General features: G+C 30.7%; 2 protein-coding genes across 2 annotated transcripts; both read left to right on the top strand.

Moving 5' to 3' along the window:
- Nucleotides 1-48: 48 nt before the first annotated feature.
- LOC148573297 (uncharacterized) lies at nt 49-1,131 on the top strand. The gene has a single exon (XM_088505722.1). The coding sequence runs from the start codon at nt 49-51 to the stop codon at nt 1,129-1,131; it is 1,083 nt and encodes a 360-aa protein (XP_088361848.1).
- An 11,060-nt stretch (nt 1,132-12,191) lies between these two features.
- Nucleotides 12,192-16,467, top strand: LOC107625091 (uncharacterized). Its single transcript, XM_016327661.3, has 2 exons — nt 12,192-15,026; nt 15,674-16,467. Exons 1-2 carry the CDS (start codon nt 12,377-12,379, stop codon nt 16,075-16,077), a joined length of 3,054 nt encoding a protein of 1,017 aa, XP_016183147.1. The 5' UTR covers nt 12,192-12,376; the 3' UTR covers nt 16,078-16,467.
- Nucleotides 16,468-23,752: the final 7,285 nt, after the last annotated feature.

Below are 23,752 nucleotides of genomic sequence, written 5' to 3'. Positions count from 1 at the left end.
AGTTGTTTCACATTAATTATTAAATCATATATTTGGTGTATAATAGATATGGACAAAACCTGGATTCTTAAGCCACGAGATAGCATAGAATATAGACGAGGACTTAATATGTTCTTAGACTTTGCATTTGCGAATGCATCGTCGAATAACATGATAAAGTGTCCATGCCCTCAATGTGGGTTTCGATTTATGCAAACAAGAGAGGATGCGTACGACCACCTGTTGATAAAGCCCTTTCCCGCTGGCTATACTTTGTGGTTGCGTCATGGTGAGAAACCAGCTGGGGAGAGTTCTACTTGCACACCAATAGTTGAGAAACCTACACCCGAGGTGAATCCATATCTTCAAATGGTGCACGAGGCATTTAACTTCACAATGCCTCCTGAAAGTGAGGAGACCACAACAGCAGATCCTGTAGAAGCCGATGATGTAGAGTTGCCGTACTTGTACAATGGTCCAAGTCGCGAGGCACAGGATTTTGTCGATCTTCTTGCAGATGGAGCGGAGGAATTATATCCTGGCTGTTCGAAATACTCAAAATTGTCTTTCTTAGTGAAGCTTTATCACATTAAGTATATGTGTGGTGTGAGTGACAAGGCTATGTCGATGATTTTGGACTTATTGCGGGATGCATTTGAGCAAGCCAAGTTTCCGTTCACTTTGTATGAAGCCAAGAAAACTATTCGAAAGTTGGGGATTGAGTACAAAAAGGTAGATGCATGCCCGAATGATTGCATGTTGTATCGGGGTGAGGATGAGAGCGCGACGAAATGCAAGCAGTGTGGGACTTCACGATGGAAGCAGAAGACGCGAAAAGGTTCCATTACGAAACTCAAAATACCTGTCAGGAAAAATGGAAAGCCTCTCCCAGCAAAGACTCTCCGGTACTTTCCTCTAATAACACGACTGCAACGGTTATTCATGTGTAGCAAAACTTCATCTGACATGTTATGGCATAAGGAGGCAGATAATAATGATGGGTACTTGAGGCATCCAAGGGACGCTAAAGCATGGAAAAACTTTGATGCAAAGTATCCTTCTTTTTCTAACGATGCTCGCAGTGTTCGCTTAGCTTTAGCAAGTGACGGTTTTAATCCTTTTAGAAATATGAGTACCACGTATTCCATTTGACCTGTGATTCTTATTCCGTACAATTTTCCTCCCTGGCTATGCATGAAACAGGCATCTTTTATACTATCTATGATTATTCCCGATCTTAAAATGCCGGGTAACGACATCGATGTTTATTTGGAGCCCTGGTGGATGAGTTGAAGCAACTCTGGGATGGCGTTGAAACTTATGATGCTAATAAGGGGGCCACTTTCAAGATGCGTGCGGCACTAATGTGGACTATTAGCGATTTTCCAGGGTTGGAAAATTTATCTGGGTGGAACACGTACAGTGGGTTAGCTTGTCCCACGTGTAACGTGGATGCTAAAGCTCAGCGACTAACATTCAGTCGAAAATGGTGTTACACGGGCCATCGCCGCTTCTTGAATCAGGGCCATAAATATAGAGTAGACCGGATTAGATTTGACGGATAAGTTGAAAGCAGAGATCCACCGAAGAAGTATTCTGGAGCAGATGTCTTAAGGCAGCAGTGTAACATGCAAGTATCATTTGGGAAGAGCTCAACTCTGACAGCCAAAAGAAGACGCATTGGTGAAGATGCAGATTAAGATGACTCGTATTGGAAAAAGAGGAGTGTGTTCTTTGAACTCCTGTACTGGAAGGATCACATGTTGCGTCATAACCTTGACGTGATGCATATAGAGAAGAACATTTGTGACAATGTGGTCTTCACTATCTTAAACGATAGCATCAAATCAAAGGACAATCTTAAGGCTCGCAAAGATTTACAAAGCATGGGCATAAGGTCTGAATTGTGGCCGGACGAAGGTGGTAAATATCCTGCAGCAATCTTCACAATGTCGAATCCACAGAAGGATGTATTTCTGAAGACTCTACAGAACATGGTCTTTCCAGATGGTTACTCGAGCAACATTGCTCGTTGTGTTGACATCCGACAGCGCAAGTTGTATGGGTTGAAGAGTCACGACTGCCACATTCTAATGGAACAATTACTTCCAATTTTGGTGAAGAATGCACTGCCAAGTCCAGTATCGAATGTGATTGCGAATCTGTCCTCATTTTTTCGAGAACTCTGTGGAAAAGCTGTAAATCCTATGAATCTTGGTGACCTTCAAAATCATGTTGTGCAAACTCTGTGTCAGATGGAAATGATATTTCCTCCGTCCTTCTTCACTGTCATGGTTCACCTTACGGTGCACCTCGTTGATGAGCTAAAACTTGGTGGCCCGGTACATTATTGGTGGATGTATCCAATAGAAAGGTTAGCGTGCTACTAAACGCATTTAAGACACCTTTTTCCGATTTCGTTAAGTATATACTAAGCGTTATGTCGTATTTCTATAAAAGGTACTTGGGACGATTAAAGCAATATGTGCGTAACAGGGCACAAGCTGAAGGCTCAATTGCGGAGGGCTATTTATCCGAGGAGATTTTGACATTCTGCTCCAGATATTTGGATAATACTGAGACTAGAATCAACCGACCAGCGCGAGTTGACGATCGACCTGTTGATACTACAAACAATACAGGATGTACTATGTTCCCTGAAATTGGAAAAGCTTCTAGGGCTGTATCACATTTTGTACTGACCCCAATGGAAAGAGATCAGGCACATCGTCATGTGCTAGTCAATTGCGAGGCCGTCGCTCCATTTATTGAGTAAGTATGTACATGTAATCATTAAGCACGATTATAACCAATTTCAAACACTCAGTCGTTGCACTAATTTCTTGTTATGTCGTAAAGTAAATTTAGGTCAGAAACCAAGCGAAAATTACGAGATCAAACAAGGTCGCACTCTAAGATAGACTGTGTTGTGCATGCAGAATTTTCTCGCCGGTTCAAGCGTGAGGTTCGTAGAAATTTAACCTGACCAACTTATTTGTGTCCTAGAATTATAAATTATAAATTCTAATTTTTTTATACGAACAAACTATAATTTATGATGCTAGGTTCCAATGGACAGTACTGTCATTCGAAAGAAATGAAGTTGCTGGCATGTGGTCCCATGCTTCAGGCAAGACGGTTTGGGGCATACAACGTCAATGAGTACAAGTTTAGAACTATCACAAAGGAAGACAGGCTGAAAACACAAAATAGTGGAGTTTATGTCTCATCAAATACAAGAAGTTATGCCAGCATGCGTGACAACAGAGTGGCTGTTGGTAGTGTTCCATATTATGAAAAAATTGTGGACATAATCGAACTGAACTACAGCTGCCATTTCACAGTGGTTTTGTTCAAATGTATTTGGGCTGATACAACTACGAGCAGAGGACTCAAAGAAGACCATCTGGACCTTACTAGCATTATTTCGCTCGTCCAATTCACACCGGTGATCGAGAAGAAGATGAACCGTACATATTGGCATCAGAAGCTCAACTCGTGTACTATGTACGTGATGAAGTAGATCAAGAATGGAATGTAGTGGTTCATGTAAAACCACGAGACTTGTATGACATGGGAAGAGAGAATGAGGATGTTGAAGCTGCTTTTTCTCCTCAACCCGGGTTGAACATGTCAGCAGCAGGTGACATCAGTGATTTACAGTTGACAAGGGATGATGATATAGAAGACCCAGTAGCAGATGGTTCTGATAACATAGATTATGTGCCATAGTGAAAATATGGCAAAACATGTGCAGCATTTTCAGAGTATCTGTGTGTGTTTGATAAGTTTAACAGTGTTTATGATGTGCGAAGTTTGCTGGTTACATTACTATCTGTGTTTTCGTATTTGACTTAAGTTTTCATTTCAAGTTGATTTTCATGAATGACACCAATTCCTCATTTCTTCCAACGATTTTTGCTTCTAAAAGTTAGTTGTCAAGGCTTTGTTGTTCTCATCATCTTTGTTATTGTTCTTAACCTCCAATAAAGAAAATTATGACATCGAGTAAATTATCCTGAATTACAATATTGTTATCATTGACAAATTATTTTAATATAAAATGGTTTTGTAACAGGAGAAATGAAAACGGAGGATTTTTCATCATGCTGTGCAGGCACAACATTCGCTAACAAAATGGCTTTGGCCTCTCCATTTTCTTCATTGGAACATGCAATTATGGTTGCCAGAGACATATGGTCCCGTAAGTTGAATGTTAGGTCTTGGTTGGAGGCTTTATCAGGTCGATCTTGCTCTAATGAATACTTGGAAACGGCAAACGAAGCTACTGTGCAGGTATGTTCATTAGCCGTACCCTTAAACACTTGAGTTAAACATTATTTGAAAAATAAGTATTTTAAGTTGCTTTATGCTTATGACATTTAACCAGAAGTAGTTGTTCCGTTCATGCTAAAATTTGTAGGAACTTCATGAATGGGGATCAAGGTACGAGGAGAAATTTGGCTATGTTTTTGTGACATTTGTAGCTGGTAGGATATCTGCAGAGATACTTGCTGAATTAAAGGTTGGAAATAAATTTCTAGCACAGAAAGTGAATTACAGAGACACAATATGCTTTACAAAATACACCATCAACTATACATTATATTATGGTGCAGATGCACTTTAATAACTCGCATGGTGTTGAGTTGGAGATTGCTTCTAAAGAGGAATTGAAGTATATAGAACGTGCTATTAGAGAGCTTCTTTCCAATAAATCTGTCCAAACTACTGACGAAGGAGACGGTAATAGTTAATTTTGTATTTGTTAATTTTGAAAGTCCTCTTTCCATAATTCCGAAATTTTTTTCCTTAATAACTAGAATGACTTGGAAGTTATCGTTATCTTTTAAGTAGATTAATATGTTATTGGTTGCATGTTAATATATTCAGTGTCAGTTGAATATTCGGGGGAAATAGTTACTGACACTCTAGATGGAGCAGACACTGATTCAGAAGACGATTTAGATGCTATCTCCTCCGGTGGATATGACATCTCCATGGATGTTGAGCTTAATAGGGTTCCAGAAGAAGACAATGAAACTTTAAACACCCAACACAGAGAAGATGCCATACATGCTGCAAAAAGGGTTTCGATCTGAACAAGATGCCATGGTTTGGAGATGACTTATCAGATCCGTTATCACGTCACTGCAGCGCTTTTTTGACAGAGTATTTCTGGCCAGGTCAATACGATGTTGATGAGAAATTTTGACTCACAACTTGTTTGTCTACTTTAGTAATTCAGATTTTTATGCTCCATTGAACTTTGTTTTGAGTATATGAAATCGGACGTTCACTTGATTTTTATGTTACCAGTTATGGTTAAATAAAAACTCAAAATGGCTGATACTACAAGAGAAAATCTGGTTCGTAAATTCGTTTTTAGTTATTCATGTATAATTTTTTTTAATTAATGAATTATTTTTTATGTAACACAAAATTGAAAATTTATTTAACGCATTAATTAAGTTGCAGTATTTGAACCTTATTTTTTCATTAAAAAAAATAGCGAGGATTAGAACAGTTATAAGAAGGCAATAATGTTTATACAAAAAAAATTCAAGTTACAAAGAATATTGCAGCTATTGGAAAAAAACCACTGCAAAACGAGTAACAATGTAGTCAACAACTAGACATTTAGCAGCGTCTCCGCAAACCGTTACAAAACAGGTACATTTTGCAGCGGTTATCGAAAAATCGCTGCAAAATATGATCATTTGGTAGCGTCTCGTAAAACCGCTACAAGAACTACTGGCATATTGTATTTAGCAGCGGTTTATCGCCGCTATCTACCGGTTTTCTTGTAGTGCATCCACCAACCATGTCCTAAGAACTAACGTATCGCTTGTTATATCTAATGATCGTACGTGACATTAAAACAAATCTCGAGTTTACTCAATAGGATACAAGATTTTAGAAAGGAATAACAAGCGACAAGGACAAAAATTTTTCTTCAAGAATCTTGGAGGATATTTAGGTACATAACCAAACAAGGATATGCATAACAACGACAACGGCTTCTCTCTCCTTGAACTCTGCGCGCCTCTCTCTCACTCTCTGCTCCTCGTATGCGACGGCGACAGCAGCTCTCAGTCCCACCGGCATTGTCTTTCCCCTTAAACTGATTCCGAGAGAGATACTCCATTACAAGAAACAACTATTCTCTTCCACATCGGCTTGTCTTCAGAAGAATACCTCCACCACCACTTAAACAAGAGAGCCCATTTTTTATTGTTATGTCTCCATACTCCTTGGATTTTTGTATTGTACTCTAGTTTACTGTAGAAAGTTTTGATTTACCATCTTTCTCATCTAAAAAAACTTTGACTGAATGGATATGATCTTCTTTGTTACCGTCTTCGGTAACTTGAAGATGCTCAAGTAATACGAAGGGAAATTATTAAGCATAACCCTAATAATAGTCAAGCGTCCCCGCCTTTGATAGCACTCCCGCCTTCCACTTGTAAAGTTTGTTTTCTAATTTCTCCACCACTGGCTTCCGAATTTCAATCCTCTTGAAATTAGCCCTCAACGGTATATTCAGATAAGTAATGAGTAAATTTTCTATTGAACAATTTAACTCTTTTTTAAAGAGGTTGTTTCATCCTCTTAAACATTAATTGGTATGAATGTAAATTTTTAATAGTTAATCATCAAATCTGACATCATATTGAAACAACGTAAAAAGATGTTCAGAACAGAATGTATAATAAAAATTAGTTTAGAATATTTACATCATTTTTAATCTCAAACTATTTATTTATGTAAATTACTCTTTTTGTAACATTGCTTAATGTAGGTTCCTCTTTTGGCTGGTTCAATTGAATTTGCTTTTATTATGTGGCCAATGATAAATGTGTATGCGTTTATGCCACTCATGGCTATAGTCCTAGATGGCCCTTTAAAATTGACTTTTGAAAGAGAATTTTTTAAAATATATAGTACTTATGTAATTTATGTTTGATATAAATATAAAAATAACTTAAATAATTATTATTATATTAAATTTTTTAATTTTAATAAATATAAAATAATTTTAAAAATTAAATATTTTTAAAAATATTTTCAAAAATATTTTTAATTTTTAAAATATATAAACATAAATATGTAATTTTTTTATTTATCAAATACAAAATAAAATATATGTATTTTAAAAATAATACAAATATATATTTTTTAATTTTACTAAACCAAGCTTAAACTATGTATAAGTGGCTGATGATGGACGATAATGGCTCGCAGCATTATATTACAACGATATATTATTTTGTTTTGAAACCAGCAGGATTTCATAAAAATATAGGCAAAATAAGCTGCTAGGGGAAAAAAAAGGTAAAATCATGGTTTGTTAAAAACACTAGTGTGGAATTACATCATTTATAATTGATTAAAATTATCATAAAATTTTATAATTAAGTAAAATATTTAATTAAATTTAATCAAGTCTAATTAAATTATTATAATAATGTATTATATTGCACGCTCTTATCATTGTTGTTTTCTTCTTCTTTACACTCGTGCTGTTAATACTTATTTTTTTTTCTCCTCTTTTTTCCTCCTATTTCTCTTTCGTTATCTTTGGTATCACCACCACTAGTACCAACTCTTCTTCCTCATCTTCCTCCTTTTTTTTTTCAATTGAATTTTCTCCTCCTCTTTCTTTTTTTTTTCAGTTGAATTTTTTCTCTCCTCCTCTATCATCATCATCATCGTCGTCGTCGTCGTCGTCCTTGTTATCGTCGTCTTCTTTTTATACGTAAATCTCTTTCGAATTTTCGCACTTATTTTGGTTAATTTCGCTATGTTATCCATAGTTTTGTCCACTTATTTGTTTCAATCAAAATTTGTAAATCTGCAACTCAAATCTTCATGAAATAATTTTTTAGTTTCATCACATCATTTAGTTGGATATTTCGGTGTTAGAGTGAAGACATTTCAGTATTAGAGTGAAGATATTTCAGTGTTATTCTTTAGAAATTTATGTGTTGTTTTATATATCAAATACGTCGTCTTCTTCTTATACGTAAATGCTACTATTAATTCTCTTTCAAATTGTTGCGCTTATTCTGCTTAATTTTGCTGTATATATTATCTACAGATTTTTCATTTATTCTCTTTTTCTATTAAAATTTGTGAATCTGCAATTCAAGTTTTCATGAAATAAATTCTTAGTTCTGTCATATTATTTAGTTAAAAAATTTGGTATTAAAGTGAAGACATTTCGATATTATTTTTTAGTTTTTATGTGTTATTTTATATATGCGATAAACATTCAATTCATAAAATGTGTAATATTTTTTAGAAAGATTTAATAATTTTTTACGTCATGTTACTGAACTTTTGGTGTCAATTTTAAGTAATTTCGGTGCTATCTTGTTTCATTCTATAAAGTCAATGTGATTTTTTAGTAGGCAATTTACTTTTTACATTATGTATTATTGTATTTAAATTCTGGTGTCAATTTAGACAAATTTCAATGCTATTTTTGTTTTTGTTAAGAATTCAATTCAATAAGATTCTGTATCATTGTATTTAAATTTTGGTGTCAATTTAAACAAATTTCAGTGCTATTTTTGTTTTTAGTAAGAGTTCAATCCAATAAGTGTGAACATGCACTCATTCAACTAAATAAGATTGTAATACATACAGTACAAACATATTCATTCAAGTCTAATATAAGAAGCAATGCTCTTAAAAGAGGAAGTAATAACAGCATAAAAGAAAGAAAAAAAGAAGAATATGAAGAAAAAATACGGCATTAAAGAAGACATTTCTGTATTTTTTAGCGAAATTTCGATGTCAATAAGAAATTTTTACGTCACAGTTAAAAAATTTCGGTATTATTTTTTCTGATAAATTCAACACAATTCAAAAATTTTTCCCACATTCTTATATTTTCACATTCTCATAATTCTTGTTTCATCCTCTTAACAAAAACTTGTGTCACGGTTAAGAAATTTCGGCATCAAAATTAAAAAATTTATGTGTCACGGTTAAAAAATTTCGGTGTTATTTTCTTATAAATTCTGCATAATTCAAAACTCCTCCTCCTCCTCCTCTTCATCATCATCATCTTCTTCTTTTCTTGTTTATCTTCTCCTTTTTATTTTACCTTCTCATATTTCTTCTTATTTTACTCTCTTATAAAAAATAATAATAAAAAATCAAAAAAAAAAAAACACATAAAACTGCAAAATCCGAAGAAAGAGGGAAAAAAACAAAAAAAATATAACAACAACAGCAGCAATAAAAGAACGATGATGAAAAAAAATACGTTAAAAAAAAAAAAGAGGAACATAAGATATGACCATTTACGTTATTAGTTGGAGAGTTAGAGCGTATAAATAGGCCACACTAATAAAATTAGTTTTTGTTGAATTTAAATCAATTTAATTAAATTTAATTGCTAAAAAAAGTTAGATGTATAATAAAACTAATATTTTATATTTTAATATATATTTTATATATATAACTGACTGATTTAATTTGGTGATTTATTTTTTATATATGCATACCATGATTATATATTTTTTTATTTATATACATTTCTCTTGATCATCAAACATGATGCGCAGTTCATTGATGATGGGTTTTATTTATTTGAAAAAAAAAGAGAAACTTTACTCAAATATCATTATTTATCCTGAATGGAAATATGAAACTCAAACGGAAAAGTCTAGAAAGCTGCTAAATGAAAGCTCAAACAGGTTATTATAACGTTTCCTTAGTTAACTATCTCATCGGCATACTTAGTTATACATTTGGTAATTTTTTTTTTTAAATATATCCAAACCATACTAGTTAAATTGCAGGATAAAAAACGTATAAGTTATTTCATTCCTTTATTCTCAATCTTCTTAGCTAGAAGGTTATGCCATACAAAATGGATTCACAATAAAGAAATAATAGAATAGAAACAATCTTCATGATCAATTTTTGAAAAGGAAGAAACTACAATATCTGCCATATTATTGTTCCTCACTTCCTCCATTAAGTTTGAAATTAATATCTTAAACAATGTTACGAACTTACGATACACTAATTAAACTTAATGCAACAATGCATCAAGAAATTTGGCATTGACTTTAAATGTAAGATATTGATTCGTAGGCTTAAAATTTGGTAGTTCTCTTTAACAGAAAGGCCACCGATAATTTTACCAAAAATAATTATGAAATGTATCTCACTTTAAAGATTCTAATACTATAAAAGTGTTCCCATATATATTTTATTTTTAATTTTTGTTTTAAACTCGTTGGTCAAACGAAATATCAAGCCTTCAGTTGCATGTCATTTGGTTAAATTTTAACAAGTTCTTGCGGTTTTTTTTTTTGTCTTCCTAATATATTATCGTTATATAATAATTGGTTTACTTAAGGAAAATATTTAAAAGCATTCCATTTGAGGCTTCAAAATAGAAACTAGAAAGGTGGGGTAGATCAAATGTTCAGAAAAAGAAACATGAAAAATAATAGTTAAATTGTTTGGAACAAAAACGATGAACGCAAGAGAACGAAAATAAGACCATTGCATGCATGTGAATATTTTTGGATTTGGATCCTCTAAAATTTAAATTTTACTTTAAAGAGTAAAGTGTGATCTTCTACTTTTAAATAATTTCTCTTTCATATTTATTATTAATCTCACTTATAAAATCAATGATGAGAGATCACACTTTACTCTTTAAAGTGAAATTCAAATATTAGAGGATTCAAATCCAATATTTTTATATATTAAAAATTTTAACATAAAATACATTTTATAATTCTTTGGATAAAATTACCAAAGCGATCTTGCCTCCTAAGTCCTAAGTCCTAACTAAAAAGAAAGAAAGAAGAAAAGAACAAACCAAACCGGGGATAAAAAAAGTCAGAATACTTCTCATTTATTCTCTCCCATGTTTTATGTCGGAGAAACTTCCAATAAGTCCAAATGCTTCACTGTAGTCTGTAACTATGTAAAGTATAAAACACTGCCATCTGATTCTGAAATACAAACGACAAAGAGAAATATACTTTTCTGGTGACAAAAAAAGAAGAGAGAAATATACTTTTCTTTCATATTCAATTGGCATATTCTTTCTATTTTTATATTAACTATAAATTTTATAATGGTTTTTTATTTTAGAAAAAATGACAAATAGGTCCTGGCCTTTTGTCCTGCAGACATTTTCGTCCCTTACCATTGAAAAATACTTTTAAGTCCCTGATCTTCACAAAACTTGAATGGATCAGTCTCTCCGTCCAAATGCCTCCATCAGGGACTGATCCGTCCAAATGCCTCCGTCAGGGACTGATTTGTCCAAGTTTTATGAAGGTCAGGGACTTAAAAATATTTTACGAGCAAAATGACAATTACATTCTCAAAGATTTTGATTTTAAATTAATTAACTTTAAAAAAATTATTAATTAGATTCTTTACCACAGTAAATAATAGATATATAGCGAAATAAAATAGAATTGCTGCCACATAAATATAAAAACAATATAATTTTAGACATAAATATAGGATTAGTAAATGTTAGATAATAACCAGTAAATGTTAAATAATAAATTAATGGATCTCTTATTTTATAAATTCTTCACTTTTTCTTATTTTTTTTGATATAGGACTAACTTTATACATTCCTCACACCTGAACATTAACACTATGACACTGATGTAAAATATATTTGTATATTTTGTATGCACGTTCACAATGCTTTTATTGCTATGGACAATCAATCATCTTCTAAATGTTTGTCTGATAACTCGAAAAGAGTTTAAGTTCCTTATTTACTTGCAGGATGAGGTAAAGCTTAAAGAAAAAAATAGAGCTGATTTACAATACTTACTTTTCTTGAGTGGAACAGATTATTTCTTTTCTTTTTATCTTTTAAGCATCCTGACAAAGGCTTATTGGTAATTATTTTCTTGGAGTTGAAATTGAAATTGTTAACAGAGTACAACTAAACAAAATAACTATATTCGTTGATCTTTGATGTTTTTGTTTGTGAATTTTTAATTATACATGATGGACGAATTAATATGTAAAATTATATTAATAGATATGTTAGTACAAGATAAAAATAAATGCAAATAATATATATCGTCAGACGTCAAAAAATAATTGAACAAGCCTATTTATATTATTGGCCTTGTCATAATAACATAATATAATATCATGATCATATTTACTCATATGCCAAATCATAACTCATAAGCATAATATTACCAAAACTAGACACATCACTATCTGTGTCATTGTTGTGTTCATCCCCACATCACACACCACCACCACCATTCTCCTTCACTACTGACACACACACACTGTCTTCACAGATGGTGCAAAAAAAAATTGAGAGATAGATTTCTCAAAAACCACAAGAATAATTCAAACACATACAATAACTAACATGCAACTGAAAACACAGTTTTCATTCCTTCTCATCATCATACTCATATGCTATACCATTGGTTCATTCTCTTCTTGTTTTGCTCATAACGATGAAACATCTGCATTGCTTTCCATAAAACAAGGTCTCATTGATCCATTCAACAGCCTCAAGGATTGGAAACTGCACGGTGCAGTTCCAGTTCATCACTGTAACTGGACTGGTGTATGGTGCAACTCAAATGGATCCGTTCAAAAGCTTGATCTCTCTCACATGAATCTCACTGGCACTGTTTCCAACGACGTAACAAAACTCAAGAGCCTCACTTCTCTCAACTTCTGCTGCAATGGATTCAACTCATCACTCTTCAAATCCGTAGTTAGCGTCACCACACTGAAGGTTCTTGACGTGAGTCAGAATTTCTTCACCGGCGAGTTTCCAATTCCAACGGTTTCTTCGCAGCTTGTGACTCTGAATGCGTCAAGCAACAATTTCTCAGGTTTGATTCCAGAGGAGATTGGAAATCTTTCTTTGTTGGAAACACTTGATCTTAGAGGAAGCTTCTTCGAAGGTTCCATTCCTAAATCGTTTGGTGAACTGCGAAATTTGAAGTATCTCGGACTCTCCGGGAACAATCTCACCGGCGAAATTCCGGCGGAGATCGGAAAATTGTCTTCCCTGGAGTTTATGATAATCGGATACAACGAATTCGACGGTGGAGTTCCGTCGGAATTCGGTAACCTCACGAATCTGAAGTATCTTGATATAGCAGAAGGGAATCTTGGCGGTGAAATTCCAAAAGAGTTGGGGAAACTCAAGTTTTTGGAGACGGTTTTCTTGTACAAGAACAGTTTTGGCGGGAAAATTCCGCCGGAAATCGGAAACATGAGTTCGTTAATGTTCTTGGATCTTTCGGATAACATTTTATCTGGAAAGATTCCAGATGAAATTAGTCAGCTCAAGAATCTTCAGCTACTGAATCTGATGCGAAACCGGTTAACCGGTCCGGTTCCGGCCGGCATCGGAGATTTGAATCATTTGCAGGTTCTTGAGCTTTGGAACAATTCATTGACAGGGACATTGCCTAGAAACCTTGGAAAGAATTCACCATTGCAGTGGTTAGATGTATCATCCAACTCATTCTCTGGTGAGATTCCAGAGAATCTTTGCACCATGGGGAATCTTACCAAGCTTATACTCTTTAATAACGGTTTCTTTGGTCCAATTCCAGCAAGTTTATCCTCGTGTTCTTCCCTCGTTCGCGTTCGGATTCACAACAATTTTCTTTCAGGGACGATTCCTATTGGTTTTGGCAAGCTTAAGAAGATTCAGAGATTGGAACTGGCTAACAATACTCTCACCGGTGGAATTCCGGATGACATTGCTTCTTCAACGTCGCTTTCTTTCATTGATTTCTCAAGAAACAAGCTCTGTTATTCGCTTCCTTCGATGATTTTCTCCATTACAAATCTTCAGACCTTCATTGTTTCCAACAACAACTTGGAAGGAAAAATACCAGATCAGTTGCAGGACTGTCCCTTGCTTGGTGTCCTTGATCTCTCTTCCAATTGCTTATCTGGAAGAATTCCGGGTAGCATTGGTTCGTGTAAGAAATTGGTGAGATTAAACATGCAGAACAACCAATTGACTGGAGAAATTCCGAAAGCAATAGCGAGCATGCCTACATTGTCCATTCTTGATCTTGCTAACAATTCTCTGACTGGTAAAATACCTGAAAACTTTGGTATGTCGCCGGCGTTGGAAACATTCAATGTTTCGTACAATAAGCTAGAAGGCCCTGTCCCTGCAAATGGTGTGCTAAGAGCGATTAATCCGAATGATCTCGCTGGCAATGCCGGCCTCTGTGGTGGTGTTCTCCCTCCATGTGCCAAATCCTCTTCATATTCGTCAAGCCATGGAAATTCATATACAAAGCATATTGTTCTAGGATGGATCATTGGAGTATCAACAATCTTTGCTGTTGCCATTGCGATTTTAGCTGCAAGATCATTATACATGAGATGGTACACCAATGGATTGTGCTTCTTCCCAAATGGATTTTATAAGGGTAACAAACGGTGGCCGTGGCGATTGATGGCATTTCAGAGGGTTGATTTTACAAGTACTGATATTCTGTCCTGCGTCAAGGAAACAAATGTGATTGGAATGGGGGCAACCGGCGTTGTCTACAAGGCCGAGATAGCACAATCAAGTACCGTTGTTGCAGTCAAGAAATTGTGGAGATCAGGATCTGATATTGAAGTGGGAAGCAGCGATGATCTTGTCGGCGAGGTGAATCTTCTAGGGAGGCTAAGGCATAGGAACATTGTTAGGCTATTAGGATTTCTTTATAATGACACTGATTTGATGATCATTTATGAGTTTATGCACAATGGAAACCTTGGGGATGCCTTGCATGGCAAGCAAGCTGGAAGATTGCTTGTGGATTGGGTTTCGAGGTATAACATTGCTCTGGGAGTCGCGCAGGGGCTCGCTTATCTTCACCATGATTGTCATCCGGCCGTTATCCATCGAGACATCAAGTCGAGTAACATACTGCTCGACATGAATCTCGAGGCAAGAATAGCTGATTTCGGGTTAGCCAAGATGATGATGCATAAGAATGAAACTGTCTCCATGATTGCTGGATCCTACGGATACATTGCCCCAGGTGAGAATTTACTTTCACTTTATGTAGGATTAATATTTACTTTGTTTTTAGAAAGCTTAACAAGTACGATGGACAAAAAGATCATAGCAATGACAGCATAGTTATTAGGATTGAATAAAAGCATCATGTTATTTAGAGTAGGGGTTAACTTTAGTCTCTGATAAAATTGCAAATGTGAATCATGTTAGTCCTTAAACACTTATACATCACTATGTCATAACATTCCACTTGACGTCTAGGGTAACATCAATCAAGAATATATATTCAAATTAGTCCACCAAGATAACCATTTTGTTAGTATCCCACTTATTTCATATGCCTTTTATTTTTAAACACGTTTCCATACCTTGGAGCAATAGTTGTCCGTGTGACCTCAAGGGCACGGATTCAAGCCGTGAGAGCAGCCACTAATATGTAATTATGTTAGATTGTCTATATGACACTCTTTGGATGCAGTCCTTCTCTAAATTCTACATTAGGCTGTTTCTTTTTCCATAAATTGCAAGAACTAACACCAGTGCAACTTGAAGGACAAAATCGACCTTTCCTCATATGATTTATATGAAGATTAGTCAAAATAACTTTTCTCTTTCTCAGATGCATAAGATTCACGTTGCCAACTATCTAAGTGCTTCATTATTTTGCAGAATATGGATACTCATTGAATGTGGATGAAAAGATAGATATCTACAGTTATGGAGTAGTATTACTGGAGCTTCTAACAGGAAAGAGGCCCTTGGATCCAGAATTTGGAGAATCAATAGATATAGTAGGGTGGATTAGAAGGAAAATAGAGAATAAATCCTTAGAAGAAGCATTAGACCCTAGTGTAGGAAGCTCCAAGCATGTTCAAGAAGAGATGCTTTTGGTTCTCAGAATAGCACTTCTTTGCACTGCAAAACTACCAAAAGATCGACCCTCCATGAGAGATGTGATAATGATGCTCGGAGAAGCAAGGCCAAGGAGGAAGAGTGCTATGAGCAGTGAAACTTTTGAAGCTAACAAGGAAATGCAAAATATTAGCACTTCACCAGTTAGTGGCCTTATTTGAGGAACCAAATTAGATTATCAAATTCTCGTGTTAACTCGTAAATTATTATTAGAAGTTTACAAGTTTAGGTCTCCACAAAGAGCTTAGAACTTTAGGAGTAAATCCTCGTGAGTTTACGAGTTGATTCCCTTACCAGCAGCAAAACCAGATTCTTTTTTCTTTTTCTTTTTTTCTCAGTGTACTTAGATCTATATAGTTTTGTTAGTTTCATGTAATCTAGTAAATGAATCTATTGGTTAAGATATCTCGGGGTATGTCAAAATGATTAATTTTTTGCAGATAAAACTTGTAATTTCTCATGTATCCTGTTTCTGATAAAGTGGCATGTTAATGTAATTCTGCCAGAAAAACAGACAAAGCAACTGAGGAATACAACTGATAAATTTTGTCTCATTTCTCGATTCGTGTGACTTGTGTTCACATTTTCCCCTTATTTTTATTGTGATCAATTCACTAGACTGTTCCAAAGGAATTGAAATTCATGTAGCTCCGGTTATCAGTTCACTGAATCTGACTGGCTTGATTTCTCAAGTTATCAAATTTACAATTTCAACCCCATTAAAAAAAGTAAACATGGCAGCTCCCGTACAAAGCATCTTGCATTATTCAAGATCTTGAGAAGGATTGCAGCCCAAAGAAGGAATATAACCGTATAAGCAACCTGACCCCCTCTCTCTCTATATATACTAGCGGCTCACCGGCACTGCTTTTCTATTGAGTTTAAGAAATTAATTTTATATTTTTATTTTAAAATTATAAATTTAATAATAATTAAAAAAAAATTATAAAAAAATAAAATATCTTAAATTATTTAACATGTAAAATATTAAAAAAATAAATTTAAATTAAAAAGTAAGATTAAAAAAATATTAATTTACTATTATGTGTAATAAAATTAATATAAAAATTTATTGATATTATTTAAAGATTAGTTATTTATAAATATTATTAAATTTATTTATTTTTTAACCTATTTAGTTAGAAACAAATTTAAAAATTTATATCCAAAACATTTTTTATCTCTATCTATAATTCTAATAGATAAAAAAATATTTTTTTTAATTTAATATTAAAATAATAGTATTTTTATCTCACATTTAAATAAAAATTATCTTTTGTAAATAACTAACATAGTAACATGTATTTTAGTTTATATATACTCTTTTTGCATCAGAATAATGTTATTATCATTATTTTTTGAATTATATTTTGGTTTATAGTAATTTTAATTTTAATAAAATATAATATAAATAAAGTCACATCAACATTAAAATAAAAAATATTTATTTAATAAATTTGAAGAGTGAATGATATATTAACAAAAAAATAAAATTAATTTCTTAAAAACAATAGAAAAGCAGCTGCTTTTTTATTGAGTTAAAAAAATATTTTTATTTTTTTATTCTTAAAATTATAAATTTGATATCAATAAATAAAAATTAATTATAAAAAATAAAATATTTTAAATTATTTAAGATATGTAAAAAATATAAAATAATTAAATTTAAATTAAAAAGGGTAAAAAGTTATATTATTATTATGTATACTAAAATTAAGGTAAAGATTTACTAACATGATTTACAAATTAGTTATTTATATATTAAATTTATTTATTTTCTCAATCTTATTTAATTTGAAGCAAATTTAAAAATTTATATTCAAAATATTCTTTATTTTTATGTATAATTCGAATAGATAAAAAAATATTTTTTTTAATTTTATATTAAACATCTTTAATTATTTTTAATTTTATTATTATTTTAAAATTATTAATTTTTGTTTTGATTATATCATCGCATCATATTATATACTATCATTTTTTCTTATCATTCTTTTTACATGGATAACTATTAGTATTATCGTCTCATCGTCACTATTATGTTGTCTTGTTTTATTTTTTTCTTGTTTTCTTCTTCTATTAACCACAACTGCAATCAATTACCATAATACCATTATGGCAGCTCTCATTTTTGTTCATCACTTTATATGTGAAAGACAAATTAAAAATATATAAGAATGAGTTAACAAAATAATTTATGAGAGTTCTTCGGTTCATTATTGATAGGTATACACATGTCAAAAAAAATTAAAAAATAAATATCAGATAAAAAAATAAATATTTTTTTAAAAATTAAATTGATGAGAGAAAACTTTGTATGTGAAAGACAGATTAAAAATATATAAGAATGAATACAGTTTGGTAAGTAAACTGAAGAGAAAGAAAAATGAAGGTGAAAGTTATGCGTGAAATTAATATATGCAGTAAAATGGTATAAAATTTGCAATTGTAGTGAATGAAAGTGAGGAAAAGATGAAGACAATACAATTACGATATTCAAGGAAGGATAATGATGGCAACAGTAATAATATAGAAGAGTGCACCTAATGGTGAGAGGAAAAGCACTAAAAATTGAATAATGAGATCAAACTTGGTATAAAGTACTCACATAAAGAATATACCCAAAATAAAACGATAAGATCCATAAAAAATTATTTATCACCCCTAATTATTTTTTTCCTCCTTTCATACATGGCGTCGAAAATCAATATTTGGCATAGTCATTATTTAGTTCAGAAAATTACAAAAATTCATCCAAATAATTGTTACATACAGACAAGCACATTCAGACTTGGAAAGAGAAGTAAAAAAATTGAAAACGGATAAAATTAATTAAATGGATAAATTATGGGAATAAAAAATTGAAGAAGATGTTACGATTTCTACAACTATTAGTGAAATATAGAATGAAAATAAGATAGAAGAACACGTGTTGCTGTTAACGGTGAAAGTTCTTTTATCTAAAGTAACTGGCGCATGTACGGGAGAATCTCTATCATTAAGGGCAACATTAGAAAGTAAATTTGGATACGAAAACTCCGTATCCACATTATATATTGTTATAGATTTCTGTTACTTGTGCCTGTTCCATTGTCATACGCTTCCATTCCTGTATGTTTCAAAAGTAAAATATAATTATTAAAAACTAATTGAATTCATAACAAAGAAAATTAGTTATCGTATTACCGGTATCAAATTGATGATGGGTGGTAACTCTGCTCATTTGTCTAATTATAGTCAATCGAGCTACTCCTATGTTTGTAGTTAATCGAGTACCTCTACCTGCGTTTGGCATTGGAGTTGGAATTGGAGTCAGTTGATATGACAACTTATTTTTCTTGTCGAATCATCTCCCGATAAGTTGCTGTCTTTGTTCTTCGATCACGTTGTCTTCTTCGCCTAGTATATTCTGTTCAAGTAGGTCGACGTTGATGTGATTGTTGATTTTGTGAAGTTTCCGCCTAACATATTTTGTTCAAGTGGATCGACGTTGACATGATTGTTGATTTTGTGAAGTTTCCATTTCTATTTGTCAAAAAGATATCAAGATGCAGAGAAGAAAAAGGTTTGCGAGACCAAAATTGGACGTTAACGTGATTGTTGATTTTGTGAAGTTTCCATTTCTATTTGTCAGAAAGATAGCAAGATGCAGAGAAGAAAAATGTTTGCGAGACCAAAATTGAAAGTGAAAAAGTATTTAATTCTGTTGGGATTTCAGTTTTTAAATTGAGTACGTAGTGGGAGCAGTTTTTTTATTGGAAGTAAATCAGTTTTAAAATATGTCGTGGGTTGAAAATGAATCAGTTTAATACTCTGTCGTGAGATAAATTCTTTTTTTATAAAAAAATAAAAAATTGAGGACGTGGTAAAATAGGGAGAAGAAATTGGATACCAAACTTTTCTATCCCATTATATATTGGTATAGATAAAAAAATAATTATTATGACAAAAATAAAAAAATAGTAAATAAAAAATAATAGAAAAAATAGTTATTATAATAGAAATCAAAGTTGTCAATCATGCAATGGGACTATTTCAATTCGAAAAGAATAAAAAAAAATTCAAATATAAATTTATTTGATATTAAATAAAATAAAATTACATAAAACATTATTATTTACAGTATAAATTAAATAAAAAATTACCAATATTTTTAAATAAATATTTTATATAACAACTGTCAAGCAGAACTCACTGAATAAAAAAAATTGAAAAAAATGGGAGAGAAAAATGGGTAAGAAGTGACAGGTGAAAATTACGTCAAGTGGCCAAGTGGAGTGATGGGAGTTTTTCAGAGATAACTGACATTAAGTGGAGAAGTTGATTATAAAGGGTAATACTGGAAAAAAATTTTGGACACCAAACTCATGTATTGCCATTATATATTGTTATAGATAATTGCTAGCGGCTCAACAGGCACTATCGTGCTTATTCAGCCGCTTTTCTATTATTTTTAAAAAATTAATTTTATTTTTTTGTTAATATATTATTCCCTCTTTAAATTTATTAGATAAGTATTTTTTATTTTAATATTGACGTGACTTTACTTATATCATATTTTATTAAAATTAAAATTACTATAATTTTTTTAAAATATTAAATTATAAAAGCTCGCAATAGAGAGGTATATATATTATCAGAAAAAATATAGTTTAAAAAATGATAATAACATTGTTCTAATTCAAAAAGAGTATACATAAACCAAGATATATGTTAGTTATTTACAAAAAATAATTTTTACTTAAATGTCATGAATATTCATATTTGTCTTCATATATTTTAAGTGGTAGGTCAAAATATGAATCTGAATATAAAGAGGCCTTCATTTTTTTATAAATAGTGAAAGATAGAATAAATGTGAGTGCTTATTTTTTTTTTTTGTTTTAAATATCAAACTGTAAGAATAATTAATAAAAAAATAGGAGAGTATAAAAATTATGTATTTAGAAAAAATCATTCATAATTCATCATACATCTCTTTATCAATAACTTTTCGAGTTTTGAAAAACTGTCAATTTATTGACCATAAAAATAATTATTTAAACACTCCAATATTATTCAATTAAAAATTATGTGTAACAAAATCAAAATATAAATTTAAAAATATTATTTACAAATTTAATATTTATAAACGTTATTAAGTAGTTTAATTATTTATTTTTAATAGTATTTAATTTGAGACCGACATAAAAATTTATATTCAAAAGACTCTTTATCTTCGTGCATAATTCTAATTGTTAAAAAATATTTTATTTTTTTAAATTTTATATTTAATTTTTAAATTTTTTTAATCTCATTATTTTTAAAATTTTTAATTTATATTTTTATTATATTCCCTTACTATATTAAACATTATTCTTTCTCTTACTATCTTTCTCTAAACACATACTTATCATTATCTGATCGCCATTATTATATTTTCTTGTTTTCCTTTCTCATTTTTTCCTTATTCTTCCACCTTCTCTTCACCCGACCGTAATTAATTATTACCAAGTATTATTATCGCAATTTTTAATCTCGTCTATCGCTTTGATTTATAACCATCTATTATATTAACTTTTATGAGTTGTTGAAGTTTCGCTAAAAGAAGTAAGACATAAAGCATTTAAAATTTTTATCCAAATTATCAAATTAACTTTTAGAACGTATAAAATTTATAAATTTAAATTAAATAAGATATTAAACAAATTTAGTATGTTGTTATTATCGGTAACAAAATCAAAATAAAAATTTAAAAACATTATTTACAAATTAACTATTTATAAACGTTATTAAGTTTAGTTATTTATTTTTAATAGTATTTAATTTGAAGTCGAGATAAAAATTTGTATTTAAAACATTATTATTTATCTTCATGAATAATTCTAATTGATAAAAAATATTTTAATTTTCTTTTTAATTTTATATTTAATTTTTTTAAATTATTTTTGATTTTGTTATTTTTTCAAAATTATTAATTTATATTTTATTATATCCCTTTATTATATCTAACACTTTTTTTTTCTTATTATTATTCTTTATACACATACTTGTCATGGTCTCATCGCCATTATTATATTACCTTGTTCTCCTTTCTCATTTTTTTCTTCTCCTTCCACCTTCTCTTCACCCGACCGTAATTAATTATCACCAAGTATTATTATCGCAACTTTCAATCTTGTCTATCACTTTGATTTATAACTATCTGTTCTGTTAACTTTTATAAGTTGTTGAAGTTTTGTTAAAAGAAGTAAGATATAAAGCATTTATTTTTTTTTCAAATTATCAAAATTTGATGTCAATAATCCTAAAAAACAATATCAACATATATTACTTTTAACTAAAATAATAAAAAAATACATAATTGTAAGTTTTTAAACTAATAATTATAAATTTAAGTCGCAATTTAATATAGTACATTGGGACAAAAGGCAACCATTTCTATTCATATTTGACTGCTACTATCTAAGTTTTATATTTATTTTATTGTGCACATTAATTTAAGTGCATTTTATTATTTTATTTTACATGTTTTGAAATAATGCCATTGTATTATTATAAGGATGAGATTAACTTTCATAATCTAATGCGAATCTTTTTATTATTTTGTTTGTTCATAAAATAGTTTTGAAAAATTTTAGATTTATCGTTCTAGTTTGCTTCTTATTAATCCTCACTTAATATACTCAAATTTAATGACTTTGATGGTGGTGAATTTTTGTAATTAGTTAAAAAATTTTAACTTTTTTTTCTCTATCTACGATTTTGAACAAACTCAATTTTATTATTAAATAGTTTTTTAAATTCAGAATATTTTTAACCTTTTGTATAAAAATTAGACTTAATAAATTACCAAAATTCAAACCTATTCTCTTGAACTACTTTTTGATTGTATAATTGGAATGGTTTAAACGGAAGATCATTAGACCCCTAAAGTTTTTAAAGTAAAAGAAAAATACAATAAAATAAATTAATTAAAAAATCTATTAAAATAAAATGGTTTAAAAAATAGAATATATATATATATATAATTAAAACTTACATGGCTCATGAGTTAGCAACATAAAGAGAAGAAAATAATTATAAAGGTTGAAACAATAAAAAATGTATAACATAGTTTTTATTTTGCCACATTTAAATGTTATATGTAAATCTAATAATTAATAAAAAATAATATTATCTAATATAAAATAGATTAAAAATAAAAAAGAGATTAACAAAATCAATTAACAAAATTCTTATCTTAGGTCATCAGATCATTTAAAAAATCAATTAACAAAGTTTTTATATTGCTACATTTGTTGTGTTATATGTCGAACTAATAATTAATAAAAATAATATTATCCAATGTAAAATAGATTACAAATAAAAAAAAGAAGTAAACAAAATATGTGTGAGAATTTTTCATTCTACTGATAGGTGTAGGCTTTTTTTTATCTGTTATATGTTAATTATGTGACAAATAAATAATATAAAATTAACTAATTTTTTTGCAATACAATTTAGAAAATTAATAAATGTCAACCATAGTACTCTATATAATTAAATATCAAATCCAGTACTCTACATAATTAATAGCTTAGATAGTTTAGAAAATTAACATATTAATATTTTTAACGAATCTTTGATGGGTGCGAATTTTCTTGCGTCCTATATATACATGCCAATCATATAACTTAGCCAATATGCAAAATAAATAATATTGTGATAGATAAAATTAATAATTTAATTTATTTTCAAAGTAAATATTTATGTATTCAAATTTTGAACATAATACTCTACATAATTAATATTTTAAAAATTTAAAAAATATTATTACAAAGTAATTTAAAAAAAATAAGTTAACAAAATATTTAT

Source organism: Arachis ipaensis, chromosome B2, assembly GCF_059453495.1.
Source record: "Arachis ipaensis isolate K30076 ecotype BB chromosome B2, ASM5945349v1, whole genome shotgun sequence".
Taxonomy (NCBI): Eukaryota; Viridiplantae; Streptophyta; class Magnoliopsida; order Fabales; family Fabaceae; genus Arachis; species Arachis ipaensis.
This window is presented reverse-complemented; position numbering and strand designations above follow the sequence as displayed.